General features: G+C 41.3%; 1 protein-coding gene across 3 annotated transcripts in view; it reads left to right on the forward strand.

Annotated features, from left to right (window-relative positions):
- PAX5 (paired box 5) overlaps nt 1-14,141 on the forward strand; it is a 185,620-nt gene extending 171,479 nt beyond the window's left edge. For all 3 annotated transcript variants that reach the window (XM_026073256.1, XM_026073257.1, XM_026073258.1), the window contains one exon: nt 7,267-14,141. In XM_026073256.1, the coding sequence (XP_025929041.1) occupies nt 7,267-7,343 (77 nt within the window). In that variant the 3' untranslated portion in view covers nt 7,344-14,141. The remainder of the gene's footprint in view (nt 1-7,266) is intronic.
- The last annotated feature ends 7,813 nt before the right edge of the window (nt 14,142-21,954 follow it).

Raw genomic sequence — 21,954 nt, forward strand, 5'->3', positions numbered from 1 at the left:
GATCTTACCAATGTGTATAAATACCTGATTGGGGGAGTGGGGGGGGGGGGGGGGGGGAGTAAATTTATTCTGTATCAAGGATTCTTCTACTCTTCCAAGAGTTTATCTGAGTATATTTGGTAATTCTCCCCTGAGAGCAACCTCTGTCAGTGTCAGCCTCAAAGCAGAAGCCTTGACAAAATTAATCAGGACTGTTACATGGGCTGACACAGTTTGTTTTCCTAAGTCCCACTCCCTTCATTGAGATGAAAGTGTAATACTGTAAGCAGTTAACAGAGCCTACGTTCAATTAATTCTCTATGCTGGCAAGGAAGAATTGTGCTGCAGCAATCACACCAAGCTGAGATTTGTCAAAGAGAAACTTAAAAGAGAGATGCAGTGATTTGCAAGTTGCAGGAAGAAAGTATATTTGAGTTGAAAAATAATTTTAGGGGAGCAGTGGGAAACAATAAAGGAATAAAGAGAGTTACAAACGGTGCAAAGATTTTAGTCATTAGTCCCTGGTCTTTTTCTTCTGAGAATCCAGCAGCAGTGAAAAGTGTTAGTCAGTTCCTCCACTGGAGGGTACGATTATACTCTCAAATGACATCCTGGTCATGCAGAGTAGCTGCCTGGCTCCACAAGAACATCAACTGCTCCTCATCTTCTTTGTGCATGCTGTGCTCTTGCTCTCTGGTGCTCCCTCTTCCTTCACACCAGATAACCCATCCAGTCATCTGCTCAGGGAGCTTTTTAACTGATGCAAAAGGTGACCACTTGTCTTGATTTCCTGGATCTGAATGCAATGCCCTATAGCTCTTGTAATAGGAGAGAGGACCAAATTCCAGTCCTTCAGAGTGGTCAAGAGAAGCAGGGGCAAAAGAAGATCTGCAGAAATCATTTCTACAGCTCTGTAGCATCTATCTGCTGCTCTATCCTGTAGTAGGCCCTAGTGGTATCAATACCTTCCTCTGCTGTAGTGACACAGCCAGCATTTGCTGTGTGTCTGACCTCACTGATTTGCTGTAATTTGATCCTGTGCCAACTTCAGTAAGACTGAAGACAAATCCCAAGTTTCTATAGGGCTGTGTTGGGAAGATGTTATAAATCTGGGCTGCTTGCATTGTATCCCACTCAGTGGCTACAGCCAGATATCCCCATATAAAACTCAGGAAGCAATAACAGGAGTTGGAAAACGGGGCTTAATTTTCCATTGCGCTGTTAATAACCTGGAACTGCTGTGGTACAGGAATAGAGAGACACAGGTGTGCACACAGACACACACAAAGGCAAGGGTGTACACACATAAGGTTCAGTCGGTTACTGTCAGCATGGCCTGGTGAGCTTTCCTGTTTAAGGTCTGCTTAACACAAGCTAAAAGGAGATAATAGGAACACAGCATAATGAAGAAAAATGATTCAATTTCTTGCTGGTTTGTTGTAATAACATCTTTACCATTTTCACCCATTACTTTCAACTTGATGTTGATCATGGGAGATTTTGTTTGATGCACTGTTCCCCCTTCTGAACTGATGTGATTTGTGTATGTTGTGAAATGTAAGTGAGTCTGACAGGATTCCCTTTTAGATACACCTGAACTATCTAGCTGTTGTTGCAAGAGACAGGGTCATTAGGCTGTCAGTATTGGCATGGCTTCATATGAGAGGAAAGGGTTTGGAACCAGTCAATTAGGATTAGATTCTGTTCTTCTGTGGGTTTCTATAAAAAGATTAGAGAACAAGTAGGAGCCAGAAATGACTGTGTCAAGAAATAAATTGATGATAATATGAATTAGAAAGAAAAAATGACAGAAGAATGGACAAGTCTATTCTAGATGGGAGTATAATGACAGGGAGAAAGAGTGAATGTTTTGTGATGTGACATTTTCATTCTTCACTTTAAATACAGGCTTTTTTGATTTCATTGCTGAAATGTGAACTGGAAAAATCAAGCTCAGAAGAAATGTTAGGCCATTGGAAAGCGTCAGTGAAATAATGGGCTTGTATAGCTACACTGAGTCAGAATAGTGATGGAGGAGAAAAAGTGAATGCCTCAGTCCAAAAAGGCCCTTTCTCCACTGAAATCTTTGGGAGTGTTGCCACTGATTTTAATTGGATCCACATATCATCTTCTGTTATTTAGAATTCACTTGTTCAATAACGCTCAGTTTCTTCCCTGAGCTCTCTGCAGTTCTGTCTTAATTCAGCTACATTGATCAGTTGGCAATATTGCTCAAATTAATAAAAGGTTACACTGTGGAGCCCTGTGGCAGCTCACCCTTGGGACATATAGGAGGGCAGGAACTGGAGTTTCTGCTAGTGGACACATCTGGGAGTTGGGAATCATGAGTATGCGGTCCAAGACTTTTATTTCTATGTTTGGTGAAGACAAAAATTTAACCTAGATCTTCAAGGGCCTATATTGTGTTTTAACCCTACATACTGCCTTGCTCCATAGCAAGGGATTAAATTGGAAGCACAGTTTCCAATGAACTACGGAGAAGCAGAAACATGTCTAAGTTTTTTGCTTCAGGACAGTGTGAATGTTTTAATCATCTTCTTTCTTTTATGCAATATTTGCTGTGTTGCATGATGAGGTGAAGATGTGATTTCTCTTGCTGTCATTCACGTATAAACAGCTTTGCACTAACCATTCTGAGTGCCAGCTTTAAAGAATATTCATGTTTCATGTGCTCCCATGAAATTTCCTGTTAAACATTTCTGATAGACAGAAAAATCAGATTTTTTTCCATTTCCTATCCTCATATGTCCCATATTTTCAGGGTACCATTGATCTAGTCTATGCAGTCTATGCTTTTGTACATTTTTTAATGAATTTTTAATTTCTTGATCTGCCCTCAGTGCCAACAGAAAATGTTTCTCTGAGATGATATTCCAGTATTCCATCTTTCTGCCAGACAGGAAACAAACTGCCAATACTTCCTTTTCTTGGTTTTCCTTAGTGGATTTCTTCAGAGAGATGTTCAAGGAAGCCTTAGACAGAATCTTCTCAAAGATGTAACAGATATATGTTACCATTTTAAAAGGATGCTCTATAGTCAGAGCCTCTTTCTGTCTGCAGCATATCTCTTTATGGTACAATAGGTATCCCTAAGATTATATTTCACTGACGACCTCTCTATCCATAAAGTAAAATTAGTGTCCCATTAATGGCATAAGCAGCCAGTCACCTTTCTGAAACCAGAGAACTTAGTGCTGCTGTTGCTGACAATGATGGTTTTGCTTTGCTGAGATATGGCGTCTCGGTGTTATCTTGGGATACGTCTGTATGGCAGTCAAAGGTCTATAGATATGCCCATGCTAGCAGTGGGACTCTTGTTGCACATCTCTGGATGTGACATGAAGAAATATTTTTGTTATTATGGCTAAAATCCTAACAGAAGCAACTTCCTAGTGCCTGTTAGTGGCATTGCAAGTGGGACATTTAGGAGGGCAATGATGGGGTTAGGTTCATTTGCAGGAAGGGTCCTGTATACGTATGCAAAAAGAATAGATGCATTTGTTTCTCTAGTTAGGATTCATCCCTCCCATCTTTTGTTCTGTAAAATTTGGTGTAAAAAGTGTGCACTAGGTCATCTCTGCAGGTTATGAGGAGACATGGACATATCTAGAAGGAGACAATCTGTCAAACAGGGTATCTCTGAAAGTTTTTCTTTCTATTCACTGACTGAAAAGGTCATCCAGATAACATCAACTAGACTGGATATATAACTTTGAAAGTTAGGTGAGCTGTTAGTTTTGCCTCTGCTAATTCAAGATTGTCTAATCTAGCCAAAGATGCCTTCCATTTTTTATCACTTGAGTCTGGCTGAGACATACAAATGTACTGAAGTTTACTTTAAGTCAGTTGTAAGAACAGTGTTTCCTCTCTGTGTGAAGATATCCAGTAATCTCCTTTGTGAAATATGATTCCTAAGGATGGAATTTGTTAATCTACCTTTAGTTATCTACAAGTGGAGTGTCCAGTCCAGGTTAGCTATTTTGGTGCCCTCAGCTGATAAAGTCCTCAAATGTCTTTGCAACTGTTTAGCCTGGCCAGTTATTTCACTGACTATATTGGATGACCCTTGGGTATGGTAAGTGTATTACTATCTTTCTAGAGAAGTGGAGCCATGAAGCTTGGTTCACCTTCTTTAAAACCCACCCTTTATAGCAGGTTTGCAAGGTTTTTAAGCTGGGATGGCTAGGACCCTGAGGATGGCATTGAGGACAGTCCTTCTTACAGATAATGTTACAGATCCACTGCTTCACACAAGCCCCTGTCCTGCCACAGCATTTACTATTACAGAAGCCAATGTTCCTGGAAGTATCTGTAGCCACATCACATAGTTTCCTATCCATTAGGGTTGCTGAAGAAAAATATGTGCTTTAGTATGACTCGGATCTTTTCTATGCCAGTACAGAGTCTCTACTCTACATAGTACATATTGTGTGTTAGTGCAGATTGGCTAACTTCTGGTTTTAGATGTATTGGCTTGTGCTAGGCTGGAAATTAGCAGAGGGCCAGTGCTCTTGAGGATGTTTGTGCTGTCTTCCTGATGTTGTTGTCTAAGGGGACTGAGAGAAACAGGTGAGCTTTGGTGTGAGGTAGATCGTGGTGGATCCAGTAACATCAAGGTGGGGCAGAAAGCCCTTGGGGGCAGAAAAGCTCATTCTTTTGGGAAGTGTTTTAGTTAGTGTGGCTATTTCAGGGTGCCCTCTCCAGATATTGGATGCCTCTGGTCAGTACTGGTTATTTAACTTTCAGGCTGGCCTTTCTCGTCCCAAGGTACTGTTGCACGGAATATGAATTTAAGTTCTGAGAGAGCAGAGGCCTGGAGGGACTGTTCCAGTCAGCTCACCTGAGAGGTCAGTTTTGGGAGAAGGTGAAAAAAGTCCTGTGTGTTAAAACTATAACACCATCTTGAGCTAACATTTACAATTAAATGTCCATGGACGTCATCTTAGATGCTGGTGGTGTGATACTGGCTCTCACGAGGCTGTACTTTGTCTTTTGAATCAGCATCTATTAAGTGACTCAATTCATTTTGAGGTAAACAACAAAGTCCAAAATGTGACTGCCTTCAGGTGGAGGTTCTGAAAGAGGAAGGGAGGCCAGGAGGAATTCCAGCTTCCCACTACAGAAGTTTATTGGGAGGGCACTTGGAGGAATGCAAGCAAGCTGGAGGCAAAGGATGTGCCAGCTGGTTTCTCTCTTCTGCCACAGACTCCCTCTGTAACCTCTGACAGTCACGATGTCCTCTGTGCCTTGTGCCTTATGGTGCCTCCGTATGGATTGTGAGGTGAATGCTTATGGAAAGCTAAGTAGTCAGATGATAAGCAGTTCATTTGGATAGCAGAGTGTCTTCCGTATGCAAATCTCTCTGCTTTAAAACTAGCATGCTGCAAAAGAAGGAGAAATGCATGTGTGGCCTACTGGTACATGAGTGATAGAAGGTGTCCATGAAAGCTGCCAGTAACACCTCCTGTCATTAGTGTCTTCAATCCATGTTCTTGTTTTGGGGCAAAATGCTTGTGGAGTATTTGTCTTCCGAGGACTTCTCCAGGAGCAGCTTTCAGAAAAGGAGTTAACTGCATTGCTTTATTTGGCCAGCCACATATTGGTGCCACAGAGGATGTTAGCTCGAGCACAGAAAATGTGTCAGGGCAGTGGGAGTGGTACAGTTGGAGCACTGCAATGCTTTATCTATGTCCAGGTGCTTGTCAGACTGTGAACCTGTCAGAGCAGTGTTTGCTAGAATCTATAATGGGAAGCAAACCACAAAAAGCTCACAGTGGCTCCCTCTGCCACTTCTACTTTGCTGAGTGTTCCGCAGTCTCTTCTGAGGACTGGTATCATCTCCAAAATGGCTTGGCTTCTTTATCCTGGGCTCTTGTTCTTGATGCCTGCTACATGACAGAAGAAAGCACTCTTCAAGTTCCTGGAAGCACTGTCTTGCCCATGAAGAGAGACATAGTCCCAAACCTTTTCTGATGTCACTGTTCCGTATCAAAAACTCGGGCTCAAAGGCTCAAAACACAGCTTTTTGCAGATTTTCACACAGCATCCCCAGAAATCAGACGAACAGCTTTATAGTCACTGTGAGATTTCAGAAGAGTCATTAAAACTCTGTGAATTGAAGCAAGAGATTTGGTTCTAGGGTAGGCAAGCAGGATGAGTTTGCATGGAGCATAGCAGCCTTTTTGCAGAAGTACCAGTTCCTCTGCCATGCAGTTCTGCAGAACTTACTGCTTTTGTAATAAGTCACATGCCTGGCTATGAAGACCCTTTTTCCATGGTCATAAGGTGATTGTTTAAGTCCCAAGTGGGGTAAAGGCAAGGAGTTCGAGCTGAATGACAGCTTTGCTGGCTGGGTTGATTGATGAGCTCAGTACACACAGAAACCCTATGCTACTGCTCAGCCAGTTCCAAAGCAGTTCCTAATGTTGACTTTTTATTATTCTTCCAAACCTGCCTCAAATCCTCAGAGACAAGTTTGGAAGTAGGACTCCTTCCAGGGAATTCCTTCCACACTGTAGCATGACTTTCATTTTGTGTGTGCAAAAATTTGGTGGTGATTTGGAGGTCAAAGTAATAGCTCCCTGGAAAATTTTTTGCTTAATGTTCTTCTTACACAAATTCATCACCAAATGAAAGGGAAAATTACCAATATTTTCTGAAGATGATTTCTCCCTTCAACAAATTTATAAGATGACTCAAAGAATTGTCCTTAATTAGACAGGTGCCAGTGCAATGTCATGATCTCAGAAGCACAAACTTTGTTACTCTTTCTAGGACCTGAAGATCATTACCAGAGCTAAAAAAAATCCTTAGGACAAATAGTTTATTCGCCAAAAGAAGCATTTTGAGAAAAGGGGAGATTATGGATGATGCCAGTGGAATATGTTGAGTAGTTTTGGGGTCAACCTTTTCCTCCTCCCCAAAAGAGGGGAAAAAAACCCAGAGAAGTCAGAGTGCTGTAATGTTTTGGGGCTGGAACATTTCAACTTTCCATTTTGAAAAATAAACCACTTTTTGTGAAATAAACAAAACTAACATTTTGAGTGGATGAAAAGAACCAGATACCCTGCAGCCAGCAGAAATGTAAAGCAACAATAGCAGCAGTGTCATGCAGAATGTATGAATATGATTTTTATTCTAATTATTTGGTCTTTATTGCTGTGTGTCTGAATTCAAGCTGGAGAGCTCTCTGGTGTCTGTGTCTGTACTGTGCAAGCGGGCACCTTTCCACCTTTGTCTTCTTCACTGTAGTCTCTTCTCTTCCAGGCTCTCCTTATTATTACAGCGCTGCAGCCCGTGGAGCAGCTCCACCAGCAGCCACTGCTGCTTATGACCGCCACTGACCCAAGGATCCCAGAACTCAAGCACTTACTAAAACATATCATTCTGGACAACAACATCTAAAGTCATCTACATAGAACCATGCAAGTCACACTGCAAGGGAAGAAGAAAGTATTTAGTAGGAACATGCTAATTGCAATTTTGCTCTTTAAATTGGGTGAGCTTATTTTATTCAATTTTATTTCAAATCAGTAAAAATCTGGTAATTTTGATTGGGTCTCAAATGAAACAAAGGAGGAGGAAATGGTTCTGCTGATATTCATGTGATCTTGTACATACAGTAGCTGCCTGTTCTTTACAGCTTGCTGGCTACTGTTGCAGCTGTTTGCAATTGTCGCAGCTGCATCTGGAGAAGGGGAACAGGTGTGAGCAGTCTTCCTTGGGATAGCCTCCTTTTAATGCACACAGAAACAGGCTGTGTGACTTAACATGTTTTTTCTTTTAAAGAAGGATCTGCCTGCTCAATTTGACACAAGCACCAATGTAAATAACTTGCTTCTTTGTGTTACTATGACAATGGCTGAGCATAAACAGCGACATTGTATGAAATATGAAGTCAAAACACAGCTGATAGTGTGTTTTGAAACTGGTGCACTGATTCAAAGAATTCAGTAAGCTTTAAGCAACTTTGAACCAGGTTAACACTCATTGTGGCTGTACTTGGGACTGATGTTATTTCTGTATACAGCATCCTATCTGACAGTCGTGTCTGATCATGCTACATGCTGGTATCAAGCACATGGACATCTGAAAGACATGGGCAGTTTTGTGACATTTTACTGCTTAATATTCATTTATGTTCATTTGTCATCATAACAAGCACTGAAACAAATTCTCTGGTTTCAAGCTAAGCAACTTGCAAGAAAGAATTGCTAAATGATAGCTGACACCTTATGTACATCTTGATAGATTATGTGCTAAAATCCAAATATGAACATTTTGAGAGGAAGGAGGAAACGTACCAAGGTAATGATTTTTTAAAAAAGGGGATATTGAACACTGAAGCAGCCACATATGCTTTATAAAGGGGATATTGAACACTGGAGAAGTCACACATGCTTTACAAAGCAAAGTGAAGAGGAAAGCACACATTTTGTGAGGTCTGCACATTTAAGTGAAAGCATGTCTCCAGTTGCTCTAATAACACTGGTGGGGGGACAAGGGAGCTATTTTAAATTCAAGCCATTGTAGTCTAGACTTACATCAGGGAAAATTCAGGCCCATTAATTCTGTATTTCTTCCCCTCTGGCTCAAAGAGGGAACGCTAACAGAACCAGGTGACATTTCGTTCAATGTTTTCTACTTCCTGAGGCTAATGAACAGAAGAGAGCAGCTTGCAAATGATCCATTAAGCAACTCCACGAATCACTGCCATTTCCATGAAATCAAGAAAACTATTGATTTCTCCCTTCCCCCTCTCCTGCTCTGGTTCAAGGACAGCTACCTTTAACCATACGTTGATAACGTACATGTGCCCCAGTGTGATTCTGGAAAGTGCCCCCTCCTCCTGAAAGCAGTGCAAAAGCTCCCTGACCTGGTGAGCTGAAGATTTGCCCACAGCCTCTGGCAGCGTGAAGAGGCCATACCCAACCATTCTTATTCACACAGGTCAGTTCAGGCACTGCAAAGTGGTTTTGCTTGTGTCTGCCTGTGTGTTTCCCCAGGCTGAACAAGGGTTACTGGTGTTGATTCTGAAATACGTTTACTGTGAATGAACAATCAAGTATAAAATATTTGTTTCAAGTTTTACAAGTATGTCTCTGAAGTGGCAGCTCCAGAATTATTGTTTCTCTTTCCCTTCACCTTCCCCCCAGCCTTGGGCTGCTTGTCCAGTATCCTATCCTTTCGAGCAGTGACCATCAACCCCTTCTGAAATTTTCTGTGTTCTCCCAACTTCAGCGACATGCTTTATGTGTTCTAATAATACTGAAATACAGGCATCACTTTCAAGTTTCTGGGGCAGACTCATTCAGATCCTAAAAAGCCAGGAAGGAGTCTCATTGGTTTAAAGAAATTTCAGTGAGACGTCCACAAAATCCATTAGGGATCTTGACCAGAGTTCTTTAACTGTTCCTGACCTGGAATTAATTTTTTGTGAGCACATGACAAACTTACCAGTCAGAACAGTCCTGCTTTCCATCTTTATTAATAGCTAAGGAAAAATAACAGCACGGACAACTCATTTATATAAACAACTTTCTGAAGCAATCTTTTGGTGTCCTCCTTCCATGAGTCTTCACTACGCACTGCATGGTTGTTTGCACCCTGGTGGTAAAGCTACAAAGGGAGTTTTCTCTCTCCAGACAGAGCTTATGTGGGAACTCTTCACAAGTTTCCCTGACTGAGGCATGCAAGTTAGTTGCAGGGCCTCAGCCTTGAACACACATGCCTTTTTCATTACCTCTGTGAAGTAAACAGACTATCCCACACCTTAGCTGAGGAGAAAAAAAGCAACATTTGACAACATATCATGAAGGTGTGGGTTTCTTCTCCAGAGTAGAAGTGTGGCTGAACTATACAAGCTAAATTAAGGGACCTCACCTGACCAGGCTGGGGACTTTAAATGAACATATCTGTCTTTCCATTAACGGGACAGCAGCTCTTGTGAACTGCATGTGGGTGCTACCCAGCAAACGCATTTGTTTTATTTATTTTCCCAGTGACATGGCTTGTATGACATATACTGCTTTAGATAACATTAAGAAAATTAAACATGAGTCTTCAACAGATGTTAGTATGCTCATGACAGAGGCTCTTGTAGTTAGACTAGGGACTTATGAAAGATTAACTCTAGCATAATAGGTACAGTTCATACTAAGGATGCATGTATGCCTCTGGATAAAATGCCCTGAGGTTCTCATGAACAAAGCTGGCTTGCTTTAATTGTTTTCATCAGGATTCTGCAAGGGACAGCCCTTGGGTCAAAGTCAGCCTGTAGTGCATGACATGGGACAAACAACCCAGGGGGAGGTGAAGGGGAGAGATACTTGCAGGTATGTGGGCTGTATACACTTTCCCTGGGTGCTTGTGTGTAGCAGGAGCTGGTCAGAGCCACAGAGGTGAAACCACAAACACCCACCCTTGCATGCACACAATAGGGATCCTTTTCTGGCCCACCTAGTAGTCATTCCTCAAACACGCACACACATATATGCCACTTCCATAAAACGTTGCTGAAGATCTCTAGCAAGTAGCTCACTTATGTCTCTAGAACTATTTCTTCTGAAAGAAAGTAAGCAAGGTTTGGCCCATAAGGTATGCACACTGTACTCCTCAAAAATAAACTTCTTGTCAGTGTTTTCTGGTTTTGAAAACATTAAGCCTGGGATTTACAAACTCCTTTCCCCAGGAGGTCTGGACTTTCTGTCCATATTCTTCATCACAGGAAATCACATTCCTTGGGGAACATCTTTGAAACTCACCATTGACAGAAAACAGTCTTCTAAAAATCATGAAAAGTTGTCTTCTGCAATTCATTTTCTGTGTGCCTCTGGCAGGATTGGAGGAGTGCTGTCTATTTTGCTTGTGTGATGCCTGCCCCCATAATGCCTCCCCCAATCCCTGAAATGTTTTCTAGGTTTCATTCAGTCTTGTGGTCTGTTAGACCTTCCTTAAATGAAGTATTGCTTTCCTGTGCACTTGCTCCTGCTAGCCATGTCACGTGGCTCAGTTTTAATCAATGGGGAGTAAACTGACAAGACATAAACCCAAGGTGATAATGTGTGCATCTGTGAATGTACTGTGCTGTATTTAACACATATGATCCTTGCATCTCTGAGGATATATGCCATGCCTAACACCTGGCTGCTCCATAAAAAGACTGACTGAAGAGACTTTTACCAAGTTCTTACCACACTCCTTAAACACAGGCTGCTCTTGAATGTACTAGTTGTAGTGAAGGTAGCTGGATGAAATAGGAACTGTAAGTAAAAGACCATTTGGGACTACAAAGGTATTTATCTGTTGGGGCTGGCTTAGATTTTGGCTGAATGATTTCATAAGTCATTCACACTGGGGTTTTGGGCATGGGAGGCATATGTGTTTCATTCCAGCAAGACTTTCGATAGCACAGCATATCATTATCAAACCCTTGCAGAAATCAGCTCCATAAAGCGCCTCTCGGTTGTCGTACAACTGCTTGTACTGACTGCAGAGCTAAACATGTCTCAGGTCCAAGTCCCTAGACTGAAAGCTTTGTTTGTTAGCTATCAGAAAGAAAGCTATCAGAAAGAAAATCAGAAAGATGTTCTAGGCTCCAGGAGTATGGGGCCAATGTTTTATGTGAAAATAAAGAGGTGCGGAAACAATGCTTTGATCAATGTTGGGACTGCAGATTGCAGGGACAGAGTCTCAGTGTTTAAGGCACAGCATTTGTGGAGGAGACAGCAAGGGAAGAAATAATACTGGAGAAAAGAAAAACAGAAAAAGGAAAAAGAAACAATATGAAAAGTTGTTTGGGGAAGAAAGTTTGTCTGGCAGGAGGGATAGCTGGTGGAGTTCACAAGAGTAAAGTGCTGGGACAATTATTATCTTTCCGCTCACTGTCTGTAACTGAGTCCTCTAAATGCTACTGGGTATAATGGACATGTTAACAGAGAGTGCAGAACAGATGAGTTTTCTCATGCACCGGATATTGGGAACCATTTGCTCTTGGTAAGTGTTCTCCTATACTCTTTTGTAAATGATGGTGCTATTCAGCTTGAGATTTCTGATCATGTTCTTTTTTTTCTTTAATATACCTATTCTGCCAGTCCTTAAGCATGGAGGATAAATGAAGCCATGCTATGGTGTCTCTTATTTTCAAGCATGAATACCAACAGCTTCAAAGGATTATGGCATGTAGCAGTGTTAACTGATGTGGCTGGCAACTGGAGCATCTATAAGGCTGTAATCAAGTGTCCTTGATGTTGTACTCCTTTCTGCATGTGTATGTGTCACTGGGATACTTGAGGTCATGCTCCATGGCAGTTAGTATGGCATTAAGCTGATCCACTCTGTCCCAGAAAATGTTGAGAAAACCTGTTTTTTCTTCCAGACTCATACAAGAGAGCACTGGATGACCAGAGCACTTGAGTAATTTACCCCACAGTTTTTCTGCAAGGTGAAAGACCACAACCCTGCATGGGCATTAGCTGACAGTGCCAGGTCAGGCTGCTTGGCACTAACACAAGTGCTATGCACACATTCCAAGTGGGAACCCCAGTCAGCTGTGCAGCAAAGGCAAAGAAGTGTTAGAGGCTGTGTGTGGCAGAGAAAGGCTATACACACCAGTCAACTAGCTACTATTAATTGTTGTATCCATCATACAGAATTCCACATTTATTACAGATACACATTACAGAGGCATGAGACAAAAAAAAAATCAAAAGGATCAAAAGCAGCTAGCATTGCTTTTCTGGTGAAGATAATAAGATTTGGTACACAAACACTGAAAGAAAAACAGCCAAAGACATACTTGGTTCCAGAATTACTCACTTGAGAGTGTCACTTGGCTTAGCTGTTAGCTCTTGCTGTGATCTTTGCTTATTAGTCCTCTGAGAAGATAAAAGTACTTAAAGAGCTTTAGGGTAAGAGTCAGACTGAAAATATTTTGCAAAACACCTTCTCAACAGTGTACTCTGTGTGTGTGCGTGTGTGTGTGTGTGTGTGTGTGTGCGTGTGCGCGCACATGCAGGTAGTGTTGTATGTGCACAAGTGTGCATATTTGTAGGTATGGTTGAACCACCAAAACTCTAGGGGAATCATGAAAGAGCATATCTGAAGCCTGCTGATAGCCTTTCCACTCACCTAGTGTCCATCCTATTAGACTCATGCATCTGGATTTTTCTCCTCTGCCTTGTAAAATGAGTGAAGAAAATGATGAGCATTTAGGTCTTTCTTTTGCTTCATTCAGCCTCCTATTGGAAGAAATGTAGTCCTGGTTTTTCACTTTCTAGTGGCCTTTGTACATGCTGAAATTACAAAAACTCATTTCATTGTAAATGCAATTCCTTTCCAAGAAAAAAAAAAATTCTTTTTTCCGTAGAGACAAACTACTTTGTACTAGGGCCTTCTAGCATCAAAGAAAAACATATCTGTTGTATCCACCAAAGTCTGCAATGGCTGCATTGAAGCTTACTTCTTAAAAAAGAGAGGAAAGAAAAAAAAGCTCCCCCCCCCATATATAAACAAAAAAAAACTTTAAAAAAAAAGTTGAATTGCCTTTGAAAGTAGGGGATAAGTCTGTCTCTGAACAGATTAAAAAAATGCTTCTTATATTGTGTATGTTTTGTATTCTTTTTTTCTAGTAGGAAAAGAACAAACTTGAAATCTTGGTGTTTTTTCCTTAGTGCTGTGTGTTGCTTTTGTGTGTTATAATATTTGAATGTAATTACAGCAGTGCCAATTTGCCAAAGATGTCGATCATATTTTTTGTTTTTTTTGTTTTGGGCTTTATTTTGAGGAGCAAAGGGGATGGGGGTTGGGGAGTGGGACCACTGAGGTATGGGTCAAAAGGGAGGGGCCTTTTGGAGGGTTTTTTTATTTGTTTGATCTTTTTCGATTCTTTTTCTTGTCAATACTGAAATTTGTGATTTTATTCTAAGTTAAATGGTTGACTGCAACACTTTTCATTTTTAGATTAGTTGAAGAAACATGCAATAAGATTGGCGTAGTTCAATATCTGTGTGTCTTTCCATGAGAGTGACTGTTACTTGTGGACATTTGATTTTATGTAACCTTTATGTGAGATAATTATTTGTAAATATTTGCCATAATTTTATTGGTTCCTAAAATAAAAGTAATTTTTTTAAGTTCGAAAATCCTGCTTTCAGTCTTATTTTCACCTTGTGTTCTGTACCACTTGGAAAAAAATAAAAAATCAAGTTCTTGCATTTTAAATGAGATTTCTTGGGCTTTTGTTGAAAAGACATCCATCAGGAGGGCCAGATACTGGTAATGCTGCAGTCAGGACTCACTGAACCTGCCTTAGCTGGTTGCAAAGTCTCAGTCCCTGTTGCTCTGATGGAGTCCTCTGAACAGCCATGGACTTATCTAGCTGTGTGCCTTCCCATGCTCTACCTCTCTGGTCATTCCTGGCAGTGTGTTATCTCCACATTATCCCTGGGGGCTGTGATGGGGCCCTCCCAGGTGACTCACTGGCTGCACGTCCAACCTGCAGAGAAATCAGACCAAACCCAAACTGGAACAGCTTGTCGGGGACCAAGGTTTTCAGCCTTTTATGAGCATCCCCACAGCTCTTGGACTCTGAAGACCATAAGGGTTTCACTGAGAGTGCTTTGCTTCAGAAAAAAATCTCTGCTGTTTTGCCCTGCCAGGCAGTTCTGCCATGTGAGAGGGGTGTGCTGCCACAGAAGCAAAGACAGAAGGCAAAAGGGGACTTCCAGACCCGGAGATTTTCACCCCAGCTTCCTCCTTGTTCCAGACAAAAATAACTCACTGCTATGGTATTTATCCACTGCAGTGACAGATGAGAAGAGCTGGTTTTCTACCCCTTCCCACTGCTGGCCACCTGCAGAGAATGACTTGCAACCAGACTGTGAGCCACGAGACACATGAAAGTGTTGGCAAACCCTTCTCCACCTTGCACAGGAATCTGTCCCATACTTGTCTTGAGATTCATGTAACTCCACATATAAGTGTCATTAGCTGCTGGCTTAGATTCACTAATTAACTGCTATTACCTTAAAAAAAAATTAAAAAGGGGTTCTAGTTAATGAATGATTAACTATTTATTCTCATTGAATAACATATAAATGCATCTAAAATTGCATGCATAGGCATAAATGGGAGTGGGGGGAATTATTTGTATTACTACTGCTGTTTCTAACAAACTTATGTTTGTTTCAATCTGTCATTCTCATAGCAGCAGCTCTGGCTTCCTGACAAGTGTGTGCATGCACTTGGGACTGCTGCCTGGTCCTCCTAACCAGAGCCAAACCTCTTGCATAACCCTGAGTTGTGTGAAAGATACATGGATCATCATCACATGTGTCCTGCATGTGCTGGGTAGTGCTGCTATGATACCCTAAATGCCAACTGTTGGGTTTATAAAACAAGTGTATGGGAATATCAATTTGATTTGACAAGAAAATTAGTTTGAGTTGAGTTCAGGTATTCTCTGTTTTAATTTTAACAAATACACTAGCAAGTGAGGTATAGCAAATTTAAATCAACATTAAACAAATAATGATGAATGTGCCCACAACTTCTGTCCCCCCTTATTGGGAATTCCTAATGTTTTGCTAATTATAAAATATTTGTAACAATAAACATGCACCTCAGTTCTGAGAGTTAAAGTCCTCCAGGGAGCTAAAGAAAATGGGTGCAATGCCATTTCATTTCTATGTACCAGTAGTGTACATTTCAATATTAAATAGTCAAACCTGAGAAATGAAGCTCATAGAACTTTACATAATTCAGCAAATAATTGTAAATAAATAGAAGAAAATCATGGCCTACTGATAGACAATAGGCAAAGAGAGAGAGGCAAAATTCAGCCAATAAATAGCTTGCATCTGTTATTTACTTTACTCTCAGCAAACTCCAATTTTAGGAGAAGCCTGGACTGTCTTCTCCGGCAGCACATTGCAATGAGTCTATCCAGAAACAGACCAAGCTCTCAGGAGCAGTGCAAATGATGTGTGTGTGCTTACCCACCTCACTTCCACAGCTTATAACAGCTGTGTCCTGCCCTCCCTTTCTTCAAAGCCCCAGGACAGTCGTTCTGACAGTTATTGGCAAGTTACCTGAAGGTGCAGGACTGTTTTCCTGCACTAGTATTTCAAAGTGAAGCAGGTTTTCACATACATGAGAATACAGTGTTATGAAGCTGACTTAAAAAGTGCTCAACAGTTTTCAAGAAATGTCAAGTTCMTTCAACAGCATTTGTTCAGCCATGTTTCACATGCTGTTTAGTTTAGCACATCTACCTTCCCACCTCACACTTCATTCTTACTTTTGGTGATTAAGTGTTCCCTACGCATGGCTTAAATTGCAGATCTGTGGAAAAAACGTTTTTGGGAACAGCCCTTTACAGCATCCTGTTTAGCACTTTACAGAATCCTGTGTGGAACGAAATCACATTTTGTCTTCACTTCCTCCCAGCACCAATAACTGTCTCATCACTGCAAGATGGACTTTGTGGTGCCCCAGGCCCACCAAAGACACAGGTACCCTAAGCAAAGACAAGCCTGAGTTACAAAAGGGGTCAGGAATCATCTATTTTCCCCTTTGAGGCGTTGAAGACACAATCTCTGATGCCAAGGGCCTCTTCTCTGCTAAACTCACCTCAAGTGCATCCAGGTTTTCAGATGTGCTATATATCTGCCCACAGCAACTGCAGGTGGCAGCAGCTCCTCTGCATTTTCTTAAGCCACTGCTCATGTCACCTTCCAGGAAGGAGAGCCCCAACCCATTTTGTCCTTGCTGCCAGAAAATTAACCACTTACTTACCTTTAGGCAGCAGAGCAGCCATGGCTGACCCCAGAAGTTTGCCTGGTACTCATCAAACATCCTACAGTAGAGCAAATACAAGAGGGACACTGCAGACTCCCAGCACTATGAAAAGGAGAGAGGAAGAATGGATGAGCTCAAGCATCTTTGCTTCTTAGAGGAATCAGTGCAAATGCTTGGGCAACCTTCAGAGGAAATTTATTGTGTTGCAGCAAACAGAGAGATTGCAGGTGTATTGTCAGATACTGATAGCAGGAACTGTGTTGTGATTGTCCATTTCCTACAAAGAGGTGCTAGTCACAGGGGTTGCCATTCCCAGATCTTATTCTTATGCTTTTTATACTTCTTCTTTCTTTCTTCCAGCAAACGGTCTGTTCTACTGCATACAGGCTGTGCCTGCTTCTCATAAGCCTGCACTCTGGATGTGAAATGCCATTTCAGCCTGCTGGCAGCAGAACAGTGGAACTAAAGACTTGACAAAATTATGGTGAGAGGCACAGGATCTTCCTGTCTCTCCAGGTGTGAGGCCCCCTACTGCTTTGTTCAATGAGAATGCCCTTCAAGGATGCAAATATGGTTTTAAGTCAAGCCTCCATACAAATGGCTATTGTCTAAGATGCCCTGGAATTGTCATTTAAGCTTTACATGAATTGGAAATGAAGACCCTTGGTTAAGCACAGGAATATCTTTGTATTATAATAGATTTTGCAGACAAGGACAATATGCAATCCAGCCAGGAAAGTCAGGAGCAGAGACGGCTGGTACACAGAAACTGGCATAAAGAGATCAAAGTGACATCCCCTTTGCCAGGATTCCTACAGTGGGCCACAATGATTATGAGCAAGAACATCTGAAAATAATGTCAGATACAGCCGGTGAGAACCTGCAGCTTCTGTCTCAGTGTTTCATGATCTGTTTTCATTCTCAGTCACTCAGCAAAAAGCCAAAGACTTTAAATGCCCTAGTGAGGAAAGAAAATCCTTTGTGTACACATAATTTTGGAACTATTAGGAAGTTTCCTCCAGGGCAGTGTTTCAAAGAGGTGGGACTACTGATCATGCTTGAATGGTGAATTGAAAAAAACATGTTTCAGCAGCCACCTAGTTGGATTATGCTCTCTCTGCTGGCAAACGTGATGATTCTCACTCATTCTCCCCTCCAGAGACTGTGCTGGCAAGATACTTTGAGCACACCTGCCCTTGCTTTGGACTGAATCCTGGGCATTGGTAGTGTAGCCACAACTTCAGAACCAAAGGTTTACATGCACCTGAAACTGGCCCAGCCACAGCAGATGAGGTAGAATTTGCAGGCTGCAGCAACATCAAACTGAAATAAAGGCTAGAATTATGAATTAACAATGCAACATATTTTACAGAAACATCAAAAGAATATGAAGAAATGGACTAATCAGAGAAACTCTTCCAAAAGGTACATCTCCCATTATATTGCACAAAGAACTTTACTACTCTGTGTGCAGCCAGATTGACAGAACTGCTCTGACAGCGCAACAGTCCTGCAGAATGATTTAAAGGCCACCTTTCTTACAGGATTATTTCCTTTGATGGAACGGTCTTCAGACCTGGGCAGTTTATGCAATGTTCCCAACCATGGAAAAGACACGTTGTGTAAAAACATTTTTACACAATGAGGTTTTACTGAGGTTTTGTTAGTGTGGACCCTGCCCTCCTCTTAAGGCAGTACTATTTCAGTCAGGCATTATAGGAGAATGCCAGGGCCCAAAGAGGGAGAATGAATTACGTGCCTTCCCTCTACCATGCGGCTTTGAATCCTCTCAGATAGAGAAGGCATCCCACTGCTGAGAAGTGGGATTGAGGAAGACTGGGATATTTATAGGCAGGCTATGAGGTCAGAACAAAGGAACAAGGCCCTTGATAGTGAAACAAGAGACTATACCCCTGTAGGGACAGCAGGTCCTTAGCATGAAATAGATACCAGAAACCTCAGAGCAGCCAGAATAAGATTTTCCCAACACAAAGGTATGTGAATGTTGCTGCCTGGAGAATCACACCTTTACAGAGTTGAGCAAGGAGCACATGGGGAGAAGGTGGACAAATACTTTGGTACATATCAATTGAATTCTGGTATCACTAGTGGAACTTACATGTGTAAGTCTCCTTTGTGATCCTAGTCCCAAATCCTGTTGCTGGGTAATACATCTCCACTGGGCAGAAAGGAGCATTCTGGCCACCACTGCCGTGTGATGTCATTCATAAAGCTCTGTCATCTCACAGTACTGGGAAAGTTATACGTGATATGAGACTGCTAAATTTTGGCTCCTGACTCTATTAAACCTGTTGTAAACAGTCCCTGATAATACTTTAAAATAATGGTTCATTACTGCAGTAATGCTTAATTAGAGTGGAACTGACAAATGGAGTCATCATGATTAATGTTATTATAATGAATACATCTGCAATTTGCTATAACACACAGAAATGTCTGGCTTCCCAGGAAACTCTCAGATACAAAGGGTGTCTTTTATATTCATAGGGATATAATAATTCCTTTCAAAGGAATCTCATAGTAATTTAGCATGAATTAATGTTCATTTATCACACTGTGTTACCCAGTGCAGTAATTTATCTAAATCTTATGTATGTAATGTAGACTCTTGTGTAAGAATACCTGATAATAGAGAAATCCTTTAAAGAAATACATTTACTGTAGATCACTAATGCTCAGTGTGCTAAGTGGCCTTTAAATTAAACTAAGTTAAATAAACTCTTCTTTAATATACCAGTGTAACTTTTTCATTAACAAACACATTAAGGCCTTTTTCATTTACATACAGCTGATGCAAGCATATGATACTGAAATGTTCAATTAGTGGAGCAAAATGTAATTCAAACTGTATATATGGTTAAAAAAGGCAGGAGATTGCAGGGGTTTGGCACACTAACCTTGTGTCTTTAGATAACTGTACCCAGATCCCAAGTGAACATGCAGGAAAAAAAACCTAAAATGTGAAAACATCATCTTGTGTAGTTTTGYTCCATGGCTTAACACAAAGATGGGTCTTGATAGATGGAAAATATCTGCAAGAAAGGGCTAGAACCCCATCAAAGAGTTTGCAAACTGTACTGTGGGGCACATCATGTTCTTTGTGTTAAAACTGGTCAAAGTCACTGTGCTGGCTCCATCCGCCTGCTGCCTGGGACAGAGGTTATTTGGAAGTCAGCTGCACATGTGGTGTGTCTCATAATGGCACAGTCTGTGCCTGCTTTTATGTTCAGTTTTCAGCATGGTTTCAGTGGGCAAAGTCTCCATTCCTTTTAAGAGGAAGGAGCTGGAGGCTGCATCCAAACACACACCAAACAAACTCTCCCCTGATGGGTGACATAGGTATCCATGGTGGAGAAGGAATGTGGCAGAATGAGGCATGTGGGCCTTTCCCCCCACCGGGCTCCTTGGTGTCCAACGAGGAACATCTATCTACATTGGTATGGGAGCTCCTGCTCTTGTCCCAGTCCCAGGTTCTTGACACAATTCCCATGCTGGGAACTGTCTGCTGACAGCAGAGCACTGTGAATCAGAGGTAGAAGGGAATTTCTTCCACCAATATAACTAGTCCACTAGAGTAGTGCTTTGCTACTCCACCTTCCTAGCAAACTTGTAAAACTCTGCTTGTAACATGCTCTTGGCGTAGACCCAGCCATAATCTCTCCTCCAGTGTTTATGTTGATACCCATATTCACATCTTCTTAATAGAATAATCTGTCTGCAAGATTTTTGATGTGACTGTGTGATCCTCTTTACTTGGTACAACTTAAGCAACAATGAGAAAACTTCTCAAAAAGGTGGAGGAATAATCTGCCTGCGTTCTTGTCATTTGAATTCCATGTCCTTGTTCACAAACAAGAGGAAGAGAAGCAATGTCTGTTTTTAGCAGGAGGAGAAATCACAGTTAGGTAATGATCTTCTGCTGAAGCTGACTGGCCAGTTTACTGCATCAATAAGAAACAAAGTAAGGCACACAGGGACATGCAGAAAAAAAAAGGGCGGGGGGGGGGGGAACATATTGCAACACTTAAAACTATATGGCTGCTACATTTTAGATTGGAAACCTTATGTTACTAAGAGGAACACAGCAGCCAGTTTTGTGTGAATTCTGACAAACAAATGTGATAATAAAAGAGCGCTGTGCATGCTTGATTGTCTCTTTTGAAAATGACATTGCATGTATATCCCTAGTTGCCTAATAAAAGTCCAGTATAATACTGTGTTTCCTTTATGCAACGTTCTCCTGAAAAATCTCTCTTCTTGCTAGTCTCAACATGCTCTGTATGTGTTAATTTAAGAAGCTATTAAATAAACCAGAAGGCATAGAATTGTTTGTCTCAGTGACTTACCCCTTACTCCAGGGTCATGGTTTTAAATTCAGACTAAAAAAAAAAAAAAAAAAAAATCACTTTGATTTGAAGGTGCAATGCTTGAGAAGAGTGGAGGTGCAAAAGCTTTAAATACTGATCAGAGAAACCAAGGCATAAAACAAGGGAGAAAAAAATGCAATATGTTTTGTTCAGGGCAGAAAAAAGGGAATAACTTTTTTTCCCCAAGTTTCTCTGTTGCAAGCAAAAAATGAGCATACTGAGGCAGTGGTAGGAGCCGTTTTCTGAGAAGACTAAGCTGAAATACTAGTGTGATGAACCTAAACACCTGCTTCTGCCTTTGTTCTGATATTAAAGACATTGAATGGGAAATCTTTATTACCTGCATGTTGTCATGTGTTCTGCTGACATGAATGGAAAACATGGTCACACCCATGCCAGACTTCCCTGTTGCAAGACAGCCTCCCCTGAGTCTCAGAGCGGCTTCCCTGCTCCATCCCTCAGTTCTGCTATCAGACATCACATGGAAGACAAGCATTAGATTTTCTTGTGGCAGAGACATTTTAGTTTGTAACTGGTGGTCTTGCTTGGTGGATCCTGGTCTGCACTGGGCTCTGAGACAAGACTAAGAAAGGAGTTTCTTCCAGAAAGAGTTCAGAATTTGACCCCTTTGATATTTTTTCTGGAATGGGGGTTGGGTCTTTAGTTGGTTAATTTTTTTTTTGCAAGAATTTTCTTCTTGTATCTGGATTTTAGCAGATAGAAAAGAGGGGTGGTGTATCTTTTTATGTCTGCTAAGCACAACCACATG

This window comes from Apteryx rowi, unplaced genomic scaffold (assembly GCF_003343035.1).
Source record: "Apteryx rowi isolate R43461 unplaced genomic scaffold, aptRow1 scaffold_364, whole genome shotgun sequence".
NCBI classification, from domain to species: domain Eukaryota; kingdom Metazoa; phylum Chordata; class Aves; order Apterygiformes; family Apterygidae; genus Apteryx; species Apteryx rowi.